Below are 12,050 nucleotides of genomic sequence, written 5' to 3'. Positions count from 1 at the left end.
TCAAAGCCGTTGGAAGTAATAAAAACGAGAATATTTGCGAAACCGCTAAAAATTTTAAAATACAAAAAATGTTCATTTTTTAATTTTCCATCTAACAAAATTATACAGGGTGTTTCATTTAAAAAAAGAAGAAAAAATAGTATTTTATATTTTAGAAAGTTTAACACAGAATTTTGAACACACTGTATGGTTTAAGATTCTGATATTTATAGCAAAGTAACAAACCAAGTGTAGTAGTTTTATTTATTTATTAATATCTCTGAAACTAATCAAAACATATTTAATAGTATTTTAGGATTATGTGATGTGATCATAAAGGAAGCCCAATATGTAATATACAGGGTGTTCCGTTTAAAAAAAAATCATCGCGAAAGACTCATGTTTTTGAGCCACCCTGTAGAAGTAAAACTATTTTCCTGAAATACATTGTAATACATACTTTAGTTTTGCACTTATACAGAACGTTTTTATTATAAGATATAAAGTTTTTATTATAAGAGCTACAGATGCCGGAAGCACTATTATTGCGGGACCTGTTATTTTTTAATAATAAGAGATTCGAGTTTATATTAATCAATAAAATTTACTCTAGATTTTATTGTACAAACAATGTACCTTCTTATACTTAGATACGTAGAATTAAGTTTATTTTTTTATAAATATAATCTCAATTTAGTTTTAACCATTCAATAGTGTCATATAGGCATAATAGGTAATGTGCTACTTGTAAAAAGGGCAATTTGATACAATATTTCTAGTTTTATGAATAAGGGTTAATTTTAATTTGTTACCAGTTTACTTACTGATCATAACAGTATTACTTTTATTAGTTAGTACATCTCAAATTAGCTCGAATTATCAGATTCAGTATGAAAATGAGCACTATCAAGTTGCCCTTAATTTCGTCCATCAGCTAGCAACTGACTTATTGTACTTAAGATTTTGTACGTTTTCTATGTTATTATATAAATAAAGATTTAATAAATTAGGAAGTGTCTCATTGCAAATTAGTACTCTGGGGTAGTCATGGGTAACACTCTAATTTTTCGTGTGTTGATACAGTAACACTGACACCTTTTCCAGTATAAACACAGAGTATCAGCCATAGACTTAAAATAAAATATAGACTACACTATTTACATCTACACGCGGTCAAACAATCATTTTTGTACACATGTTTACTTCTGGGTACACTCGACCGCAGCCGACCAAACCTTCCTCGTCCAGCCTATGTTGTCACGTCTTCAATATTATCAATATTTTTTTACTTATTATACACATATATTGAGATATTAATACTGCATTTTAATAAAGTAGGTTTTAATATTCCATAGATGTATTAAATAGTCCTTATACTACTTTATTATAACTCGAATACTATGTAAAAAGGATAAGTCCTTTACAATATGGCAACACCGATTAGAGGCGAGGTCGCCTATTCATTCTTCTATTATCTTGTAGTAAGCGGCGCACGTGTGTAGTAAAGTATTGTTGCCGCTACTTCTCTCTAGCTGAATTATTGCATTTTCTTAGTTTGTAGTCTTTAAATGTTTATTTTATTTACTTTTTATATTCAAGAACTATAAAATATGGTTCGCCAGTGCCAAATTTGCAAGATTTGAGTGCCAAATTTGCAATCCATTTGAGTCGCGAAACGACTTTCGACCGGTAGGCAACTCTCAATTTACCAATTGGGAGTCAGTGGCGTTGTTGTAGAAAGGCGCTTATTTAGATAATATTTTAGTAAAATGTAAAATCTGAATTTTTTCTATTGCATAATCATTTATATAAAAGTTTTTGTAACAAAATCATAATTATAACCCTGTTATTATACAAGATAAAGTATATTAGGCATAAGGCAAAATTAACCATGTTTTCATTAAAAATATATTCCAGTTTATCCTAAAACTATCTTCAGAATCTAAAATAACATACTAGAATTTTAAAATGATATTACATTATAAAACAATATTTTTTAATATACCGAGTGCGTCTCAAAAGTGACCCCTCTGACTTTCTATTATTTTTTCAGATAAAAAAACAGATTTGTATGTTAGTATATGACATAAATTAGGATTGATTGACGCATTCAATTGTTTTTGGTCACTTCCTGTTTCACCGGAAATGACTAAAACTTTTGATTTTTAAATGGCACCCTCGGTATATTGCTACTTTATTCGATAGAAAATGACACTCTGAATAGAATGACATATCATATGTCAACTTTTGACATTGTCGCTTAAAAACCGATCGTATTACAAACACTAAGTTTTAATCAAGGAGCATTGGAAAAATAGTTTTCATCGTCTAATGTTTTTCGTGTCTTGTCTAGGCCGGTTAAAAGATGCACAAATCGTACCTATTATTAATCATATGTCAATTTTTTAAATAGAACAAGAGTGACTGATTGCATATTTCGAAAAAGCATTTTTTATGAATATATTGATACTTGGTATTTCGAGTCAAATTGTCGTTATGAACCGCGTGTTACAATTTCAATTAAACCATATGCGAAAATGTCAAAAGTTGACATATGATATGTCATTCTATTCAGAGTGTCATTCGAATAAAGTAGAGATATACCTAAGGTGCCATTTAAAAATCGGAAGTTTTAGTCATTTCCGGTGAAACAGGAAGTGACCAAAAACAATTGAATGCGTCAATCAATCCTAATTTATGTCATATACTAACATACCAAATCCTGTTTTTTATTAGAAAAAATAAAAAAATTATGGGGGTGAGCCATTTTTGGGACGCAGCCGGTATAATAGACAGTACCGGGTTAAATAAGTGTAGTTTTCATTTTATCCACTTCCTAAAAGCTTGCTTTAATGAAACAGATCTCTGTTTTCTCTAATTTACATAATAAGACATCACTTACCAGAAAAAAAATTACAACAATCATGTCGACTTTCCATGTCGACGATTCTATTATATCTATAGAATAGATCCTGTTTTGATTAATATTAGGGTTGTAAATGTTTGACTAAAATTAATAATTAATTTATTAATTTAAAAAATTAAATAGGTAATTTCGATTATTAAATTTTTTTCTATAATATGTATTTTATTATTTTTATCGCTTTTGGACGTTTTTTTTTTCTAAACTTTTATTTAAAAAACCTCTCCTAAATCTTAATAAAATATAAAAAAGTTAAATACCATATATTTTAATTAAATATAGCTTCATTAAAATAAAAAATTACCCGGCTATGGTACGGAGAGTTCAGGTGTACTGAGGAACGAAAGACAGTGTTGCATTCCTCGTCAGAGTCGTCAGGGAACGACCGTTACGACGGAGACAACCTATCTATCGCTCGTGTCGCACTCGTTAGAGCCTAAAACAATAACACAACAATAACAAGACATTGTCTGACCGCATCTTCCAGCTATTTATGAATGAGATGCTCAGTCTATATTTTATTTTAAGTCTATGGTATCAGCACGATTGTGTCATATGGCACAGTAGTGAATCAGCATTATTTCAGTTAAACACACTCACTGTCGAAATATAAAATATTCCATGTTGCCAAATGATGAAAAATTGCGTACTTTGAAATACAAGAAAAATTAAACACATTTTTTTGATAATTTAAGGGTAGTTTCATATACAATGCTATCTAATATAGGAGTACAGGTATACTCTTAAGCATCTTGAAGAGCTAAAGTAGTCTTTTAAATTAGAAAATTAGAGCACACATACTCAATAAAAGGATGATGGCAACATTGGTTTGCAAAGGTAGTTGTTACGCAAAATCGGAGATCGGTAATTCCCAAAGCACAAAGCGCACCACGTTTAGTGTTTTAGAAAAAATGCAAAAAACCTTCAATAATTATTAGTTCTACTTTTTTTATAATTACGTTACATTACGTTATATTACGTTCTACTTTTTTTATAATTATGTTTTCTATATACGCTGTGACTTTATTCAAAATATGCAAAATTTAAAATACGGCTCTGATAGCTACGAAATGATCCATGTAAGGTTGATTCTCACTATACCTTGCATTTCCATTCCATATCCGTTCTGTATTTTTATTATATTGACGCTATACGTAAGCTTCCGTTCCGTATCATTGCCATACTTTTTATTGTACAATTTATATCATTACAAAAGTTTTATTCTAAAAAATTGTATCTTTTGAAAAGGGTAATAGATTTAATTAAGAGGCGAAAGAATAAATACATATCAGCAAAATTTTAACAGAGCTGGTACAAATGTAAGAACTTGACAACGCTGTTTCCGATACGCGTCAGTCCGTCTGCCAAAAAATGTATAGAAGGAAAGGATATGGAACGGAATTCATGAATGAGTGCATTGTCCTATTCATTAACATGATATAATATTTTATGTAAACGGAAGGGAGCTGATATGGAAGGTATAGTGAGAATGAACCTTAAATCGTCGCGAGTTGACTAGCTGTCTATGAGTAAGCTGTGCCAAAACGTTGTGTTAATCAAAAATAAATACAAAAGAAGTCCGAAATTCTTTTAGTTTCAATACTGAATCATTGTCAACCGCATTCAAAGTTACTTTCCTGTTTCTCTACCGAGACACTTAAATTTTGTTTAATTTTTTTACCATTACCTTAATAAATAAAACCCCAACATTAATAAATCGCCCTCTAAAAAAGATAAACTGTATTGAAATATTTACATACAGAAATTTTAAATTGCATTTATTTCAATAGGGTCTATGCGTCGTCTTCCATTGGAATTGAATTCATCTCAGTAATGTCCACTTCATAAATATAGAAATCTCCCCCTCTCAAAGTTAGAGTTAGTACATGAAGCAGTCGGTTGAGGCTGGTCGCTCTTAATATGTAAGCCTTCTCCGTTCCTTCCAAGAACATAGTGCCACCTCGCGGGTCAGCTTCAAACATGAAATATTCGTGTCTCTGGGTCTTGCCAAACGCAATTTGCTTTTTATTTGTCTCAGATTTAGTACAGTAAATCACTCCCGCTCTTCTGTCATAATGATCGAAGAACAATCTAAATTAAAGAATAATAAACAGTTAACGATTTTGATAAAAAAAAATCCTGGCACTTTTTATTTTGGAAAGCAAAGCTAGAACAGGAGGAACTATGCTCCCATCTTATCAAGAACCTGTATAAGTATGTACAGGGATAGGAGAATGGATGCAGACAGAAAGGGGACAAGCACAATAGGTCTCACAGGTCCCAGTGTTTCCGGCAGAGAACGGCCCCTTATTATCGAAAAAAAATTGTGTATACAGGCATAAAATGGACAGTCGTGGACAGAATGCGCCGAATTTTGCCTTTATTTAGAAAGTGCAAAATTAAAAATTGTGAAAATGTTCGGGGGCGTCTCAAAAGTGGCTCACCCCTATAACTTTTGTTATTTTTACAGATAAAAAAACGAGATTTGGTATGTTAGTATATAACATAAATTAGGATTGATTGACGTATTCAATTGTTTTCGGTCACTTCCTGTTTCACCGGAAATTACTACGACTTTTGAGTTTTAAATGGCACCCGCGGTACTTTTTTACTTTATTCGATAGAAAATAACACTCTGAATAGAATGACATATCATATGTCAACTTTTGACATTTTCGCATATGGTTTATTTGAAATTACAACTTGCGGTTCGTAACGAAAATTTTACTCGAAATACCAAGTGTGTGGTACCAAATTATTCGTAAAAAAATACTCTTCCCAAATATGCTAATGAGCCACTCTCGTTCCATTTGAAAAAATTGAGATATTATTAAAAATACGATTTGAGCATTTTCTAACTGGCCAGGACAAGACACTAAAAACATTAGACGATCAAATCTACTTTTCCAAGGCTCCTTGATTAAGAATTAGTGTTTTTAACATAATCATGGTACTCTAGATTTAATTTTAAAATTCAATTTTGTTTTAAGCGACAATGTCAAAAGTTGACCTATGATCTGTCATTCTATTCAGAGTGTCATTTTATATCGAATAAAGTAAAAAAATACCGAGGGTGCCATTTAAAAATCAAAAGTTGTAGTAATTTCCGGTGAAACAGGAACTGACCAAAAACAATTGAATACGTCAATCAATCCTAATTTATGTCATATACTAACATATCGAATCTCGTTTTTTTTTATCTAAAAAAATAAAAAAGGGGTAAGCCACTTTTGAGACGCACCCGGTATTATAAAATAACTTACCTCAGTGCTTTATATAAATTGAACTGCGTATTTCTGACCAAGAACATTGTTCCTTCTACTACTGGCCTGAAAGCTACTTTGAAGGCGAACGGGAATATTTTATAGTCTTCCTATAACCGAATTTACATTATTTCGCCGAATATTTATGTAAAATTTGAATCGACTTACGTTCAGATCGTCAAAAGATAACTCATAATCTTTATTTTTAATATCAGCCACACATTCTTGAAAATAGGCGTCAGCATTTGTTATAATCGAATCCACAACCGCGGTATTCCATTCTGTGAAATCGTATATGTACAACATACCAACACAAATAACCAAACTGCAGAGCGTCTGTTTTCCACGGGACTCTTCCGGAAAACTAGAAATTATAAATAAATTCGTAATTTGATTATGTTTTGTTTCATTATTACTTTATTTTATTTCTTCTTTTTATTATTTATTTATTTCTATTTATATTGCATTAATTTGTAACTGTTTTGTGCTACAACTCGAAGACTGTGGCCAGTAGTAGGTAGCAAAAAGACAACAACTACTTGAGCACAAAAAGAACCTAGTACGCATAATTGTAGATGTCATCAATGGAAACTGCACCACGGGGGTAAACCTCGTGAGATGGAAGATTTCCAACCACGACTACTGCAGAGAATGCGGAGAGGAAGAAGAAACTATAGAGTACCTGTTGTGCCACTGTCCGGCACTGGAATACCGACGCTTCAAAACTTTAGGGCAAGGTTTTTTGGAGAGAGTAGAGGAAGCAGCAGAAGCCACCATCAGCGACATCGGGAACTTTGCAAAGAGATGGAAGTGCTTTAAAGCAAAGAAAGAATGAGAGGAAGCTTTGGTACATTGATATAGGGGTATCTAAATGGGCCCAAGGCCTCCGAGTGAGGGATCAAACATGATCCCAAACCTCACCAACCTATCCTAACTGTTTTGAAAGATCTATTATTGTTAAATTTTTTCATAATTATTTAGGATATGAGATACGTTTCTTTGAAACATTTTATTTATCAGTAAGTGAGTATTCAGTAATGATTCTAATTTATGATTTTACTGCTCTAAATTAACACATAAAAATAACAAAATAATAATTTTGAGCGTTTAAAAATAATAGAATAAAACGTTAGAACGCAAGAATATTCAAATAAACAACTGTCAGTAGCTAATAGCTGTCACTATCAAAATATTTAGTGCGAAATGCAACTAGGTCCCTAGATGATGTCGACCGGCACCGGTGCAGAAAAACTGACAGTATAGGAAGTACAGGGATTGAAGAATCTTATCTCTATCGTACCCTTGAGTATAATCTACCTTTTACCTTACGAAATGAAAGAAAAAATTAACAATCAACATCGATCCGTATGATCGAAAAAGAAACGGTGTCCAGTTGGCTTGGAAATCACCATCGATGACATTCCCCATATAATTAAAAATCTAAGATGACAGCGATTTTCATGTCATAGCCATCGCTGACATCGTTTCTTTTTCAAAACCATATTGTTGATCATACGCACTATAAGATGCATAGAATGATATCTGGCTAAAATTTTAAGACATGAAAAGTTAGTAATAGTCTTTTTAGCCATAGAAAACTGAGCAAAATCGAAAACAGTATTTTAAGTGAAAACAACACAAATCTAGGCCCGAATTGTGTAACGTAGAAAAGACGCTCAGCGTATATGACGTTAATTTTTGCTTAGCTCGCACTTGACTACCGATTTGGATATTCTCATTTGATGCGCTTAGCGTCTTTACCCATTGAGCTAAGCGATTTGAAAACGGCTACCTAAAAGGATCGTTTTGCTTGTCGAACTGTCAGTAAAAAAAGAAAAAAATGTGATTTTGTGCGTTCTGTTGCTCTTTAGTGAAAACTACTCATTTTTCTATAAATTCCTCAATAAGGTAACTGATAACTTACTACTTGGCAGCTATAATTATTCTTCAAAACATCGAAAATGCTGAGAAGCCTTTTTATCATTTCCCTCGTATAATAAGAATAATGACATATCCATAGAAAAATAGGTTGACATAACTCAACAATTGGTTATGAAATATCAACAAGGTTATGAAATTCACGTAACATTGACATTTTTCATTGTTTTATCCACATTTGACTGTTAAATACCTGAGAAATTGCGATGCTGTCAATATGTGTTCAACGCGTATCCAGAACACGATTCGCATGGCAACGAGAATACCAAAATCGACTGCTTGGCGTTCCGCTAATCGAATACTTTCGCTTACCGCTTTGAAAGCGTAATGTTTTTATGTCAAAGTTCCAGAATTTGGGCCCTGATTTTGAAACTGAAGCTAATCACTGATACTATACAAGAAATAATCGTGTTTATAAAATCGGCGTTTCAACTTAACACTGTAGAGTACATTAGCACAAACTAAAAATAGATATTTACGATACAAGTGAGTTAACAGCATCATTAAGGTACGCGTGTGAAAGTTGCACAACGAGTGAGCACGAGTTGTGTAACCACACAAGTATCATAATGGAGTTAACTCGCGTGTATTGTACAATATTTTATCTACGTCTAACTACAAAAACGCACAATGAATTTTAATAATTATTGTACTTAACTATACCGGATGTTACATCGTCGGATGAGACATAGGAAATTCCATGTAAATTTTAATGGGGTCAATTATTGGCTTCTCAAATTATTTTAGAGATTAATTCTATTTAGGTGTATTGAAGAGCACTAAAACCCACATTCAAAAGAATAACTTTAGATATTTTTGATTAGCCCGTTTACGAGTTATCGCCGATTTCTTTTTAAATATTTCTCCTTTCTTATGGCCCTGCATTTACTTATGATCACCAGTCAAGGTGAAAGATAACTGTCAAATGAAGTTGTCATTTCAGAAATTTACCTATTTAGTGCTTTATTATTATTGAAAACTCATTGCTACATCGGAAATCTTAAAGATGTATTTATAAATACAAATTAATATGAATTAAAGTAAAATAAAGTAATCAATTATAAGGTTAATTATAGTATTATTACAATATTCAATAACTTATTAATTTAGGTACTATTAAATGACAATGTGGTGCTCATAAGTAAATACAGGGCCATAAGAAAGGAGAAATATTTAAAAAGAAATCGGCGATAACTCGTAAACGGGCTAATCAAAAATATCTAAAGTTATTCTTTTGAAAGTGGGTTTTAGTGCTCTTCAATAAACCTAAATAGAATTATTCTCTAAAATAATTAGGGAAGCCAATAATTGACCCCATTAAAATTTACATGGGATTTCCTATGTCCTGCTCGACGATGCAACACCCGGTATACCTATCCCAAAAATCAATTAATTAATCCTTAATACAATCAATCAAATCCTTGTTCAAATAACACCATGCATGGCGATGTCAATATGACAGTAAATAATATTATTGATGTCACGAGTTTAAAAAATGAGCGATTTGGAAAGTATTCCCTCTGACATTGAAGAAGAGGCATTCAGAACCATTTCTGGATTGCTTCCAGCAAGATCGAAACAGAAGTATGAATATACATACTCTAAGTATGAAAAAGGGTGCACGAAAAAAAAAGTACACAACTATGGAAATGAAAAGGTACTCAAAACATATTTTTCCAATTTATCCGCTACTTATAAGCCTTCGTCTCTTGGGCTTTTAATAGAAATTCAATGACACATACTATGATATATATTAAACTGAATATATATGCTTCATCAGGCATTTACTTGAAAGATTGTTCAAACTGTATCATTAACATTTATAATAAATAAGTTTTCATGTATTTATAATTATTATCAATAGAACAGTTTAGTTGTATTTAGTAGGTATTTAGTGCAAAATAAATGTTTTACAAAATATTTTTTTTCTCTTTGGTAGTCATCTAAACAAGGAGTGCGATAATGAAAATGCGTGAGTTAAGAAGCTCTTAACTCACTCAAAATACGTCAGTTAAGAGCTTCTTAACTCACTGACGTAGATAAAATAATATTACCTCTCCGATTCCTGATTAATAGTTCCAACCAAAGAATACAGATCTTTGTCGTATTCGATATCCCAATTGTGCCACAAATTACTAATAGTTCCTCTCTCATGACCTGCAGGTGATTTATTCACTGCTCTAGACCAAGGAATAGGATCTGCTAGAAGCCATTTGGCATCTTCGTAGAATGGTTTGCCTGCAACAATAAGTATTTAGTATTTATTTTCTTAAATATGGACAACAATTAATTCTGATGACTTGAAACTAGGGGCAACTCTCAAAAGTAACTTTCTTAACAATTATCGTTCTTATCTTATGTAAAGTTAAGAACAGTGATGTATATTAATAAAAAGTGACACAGCTCCGGATGCTTGGATTACTGAAAATATTGCTGTTCTTTTGAAGGTAAGTCGCTAAGGAAGAAAAGAAGTCTTGAAGAAAGTTACTCCAACAAAACAAAGTCTTTGCCATTTAAATTTTGTTACCTCTCTATTGCAACTTTTACTGTCACTTTTACTGTACTTAAATCTCAATGCTCTTAACTTGAAAATAATGAATAATAATAAATAAATGTCTAATACCTAACAATAAAAATGATGTAAGTTGAGAAAGTTTAATTTTTTCTTGATTCGTCTACTGCTAAAGTAAATATTTTATATAATTGGCGTCAAACTATCATAATAATATACCGAGTGCGTTTTGAAAGTGGCTCACCCCTTTAACTTTTATTTTTTCAGATAAAAAAACGAGATTTGGAATGCTAATATATGACATATGTATGTATATTAGGATTAATTGACGTATTCAATTATTTTTGGTCACTTTCTGTTTCATCGGAAATGACTAGAACTTTTGATTTTTACATGGCACCCTCGGTATATTTCTACTTATAGACAATTATACTCTGAGTCGAATGACGAAACATATGTCAACTTTTGACATTTTCGCTTAAAAAATCGTATTTTAAATTTCAATCTAATCTAAAAACACTAATATTTAATCAAGGAGCCTTGATATATTTGATCGTCTAATGTTTTTCGTGTCTTCTCCTGGCCGGTTAAAAGATGCCCGAATCTTTTTTTTAATCATATCTCATTTTTTTCTAATAGAACAAGGGTGGCTCCTTAGCATATTTGGAAAAAAGAATTTTTTACGAAAAATTTGGTACCACACACTTGGTATTTCGAGTCCAATTGTCGTTATGAACCGCATGTTACAATTTCAAATAAACGATATGCGAAGATATGATATGTCATTGGAGTGTCATTTTGTATCGAATAAAGTGGAAATATACCGAGGGTATGCCATTTAAAAATCAAAAGTTGCAATAATTTCCGGTGAAACAGGAAGTGACCAAAAACAATTGAATGCGTTAATTAATTCTAATTTAGAATGTACAAGATAGCTTTATAGCCGTAAAAAACTCATCGCAACTTTATTAAAATATTTTGAACGGGAAAGCGGTGATAATGACCCTTTATGTCCCTTAAGTATCAAGAAGGTGAGTTTTGTTGATATAAATACCTAATAACTGTTTACATATTTATAATTAATTTATTTCTGTTTCCTAAAATACTTCGATTAAAAGAAAATATGTAAAAGTCGGCAACGCTGTGCCGGTCAAGCTTAATCACATGAATAAAAGTTTATTTGGTATGATCTTATAGTTCTAATTGCTGTTTAAAAAAAATATGTTTTATAAAATAATTAGTGTAAAGAGCATTTAGATTTGCTTTTTTTGTTCAAAATTAATATTTTTCACCTCTCATATGCCTAGATCATATACAGGGTTGTTCACCACATACGACACGAAGTATTGTAGCTAAACGACTAGATTTTTACAAATTGTAAGTTTTGGATTCGTTGAAGGACTATTAGAGCTACAATTTAAAAATATTTTTACAA

General features: G+C 31.6%; 1 protein-coding gene across 3 annotated transcripts in view; it reads right to left on the bottom strand.

Moving 5' to 3' along the window:
* Positions 1–4,625: 4,625 nt before the first annotated feature.
* LOC115875983 overlaps positions 4,626–12,050 on the bottom strand; it is a 73,589-nt gene continuing 66,164 nt past the window's right edge. For all 3 annotated transcript variants that reach the window (XM_030891624.1, XM_030891625.1, XM_030891626.1), the window contains 4 exons: positions 10,158–10,341; positions 6,334–6,529; positions 6,166–6,275; positions 4,626–4,993 (listed from right to left, as the gene is read on the bottom strand). In XM_030891624.1, the coding sequence (XP_030747484.1) occupies positions 4,696–4,993; positions 6,166–6,275; positions 6,334–6,529; positions 10,158–10,341 (788 nt within the window). In that variant the 3' untranslated portion in view covers positions 4,626–4,695. The remainder of the gene's footprint in view (positions 4,994–6,165; positions 6,276–6,333; positions 6,530–10,157; positions 10,342–12,050) is intronic.

Source organism: Sitophilus oryzae, unplaced genomic scaffold (genome assembly GCF_002938485.1).
Source record: "Sitophilus oryzae breed Bouriz unplaced genomic scaffold, Soryzae_2.0 scaffold_1396_pilon_pilon, whole genome shotgun sequence".
In the NCBI taxonomy this organism is placed as follows: domain Eukaryota; kingdom Metazoa; phylum Arthropoda; class Insecta; order Coleoptera; family Curculionidae; genus Sitophilus; species Sitophilus oryzae.
This window is presented reverse-complemented; position numbering and strand designations above follow the sequence as displayed.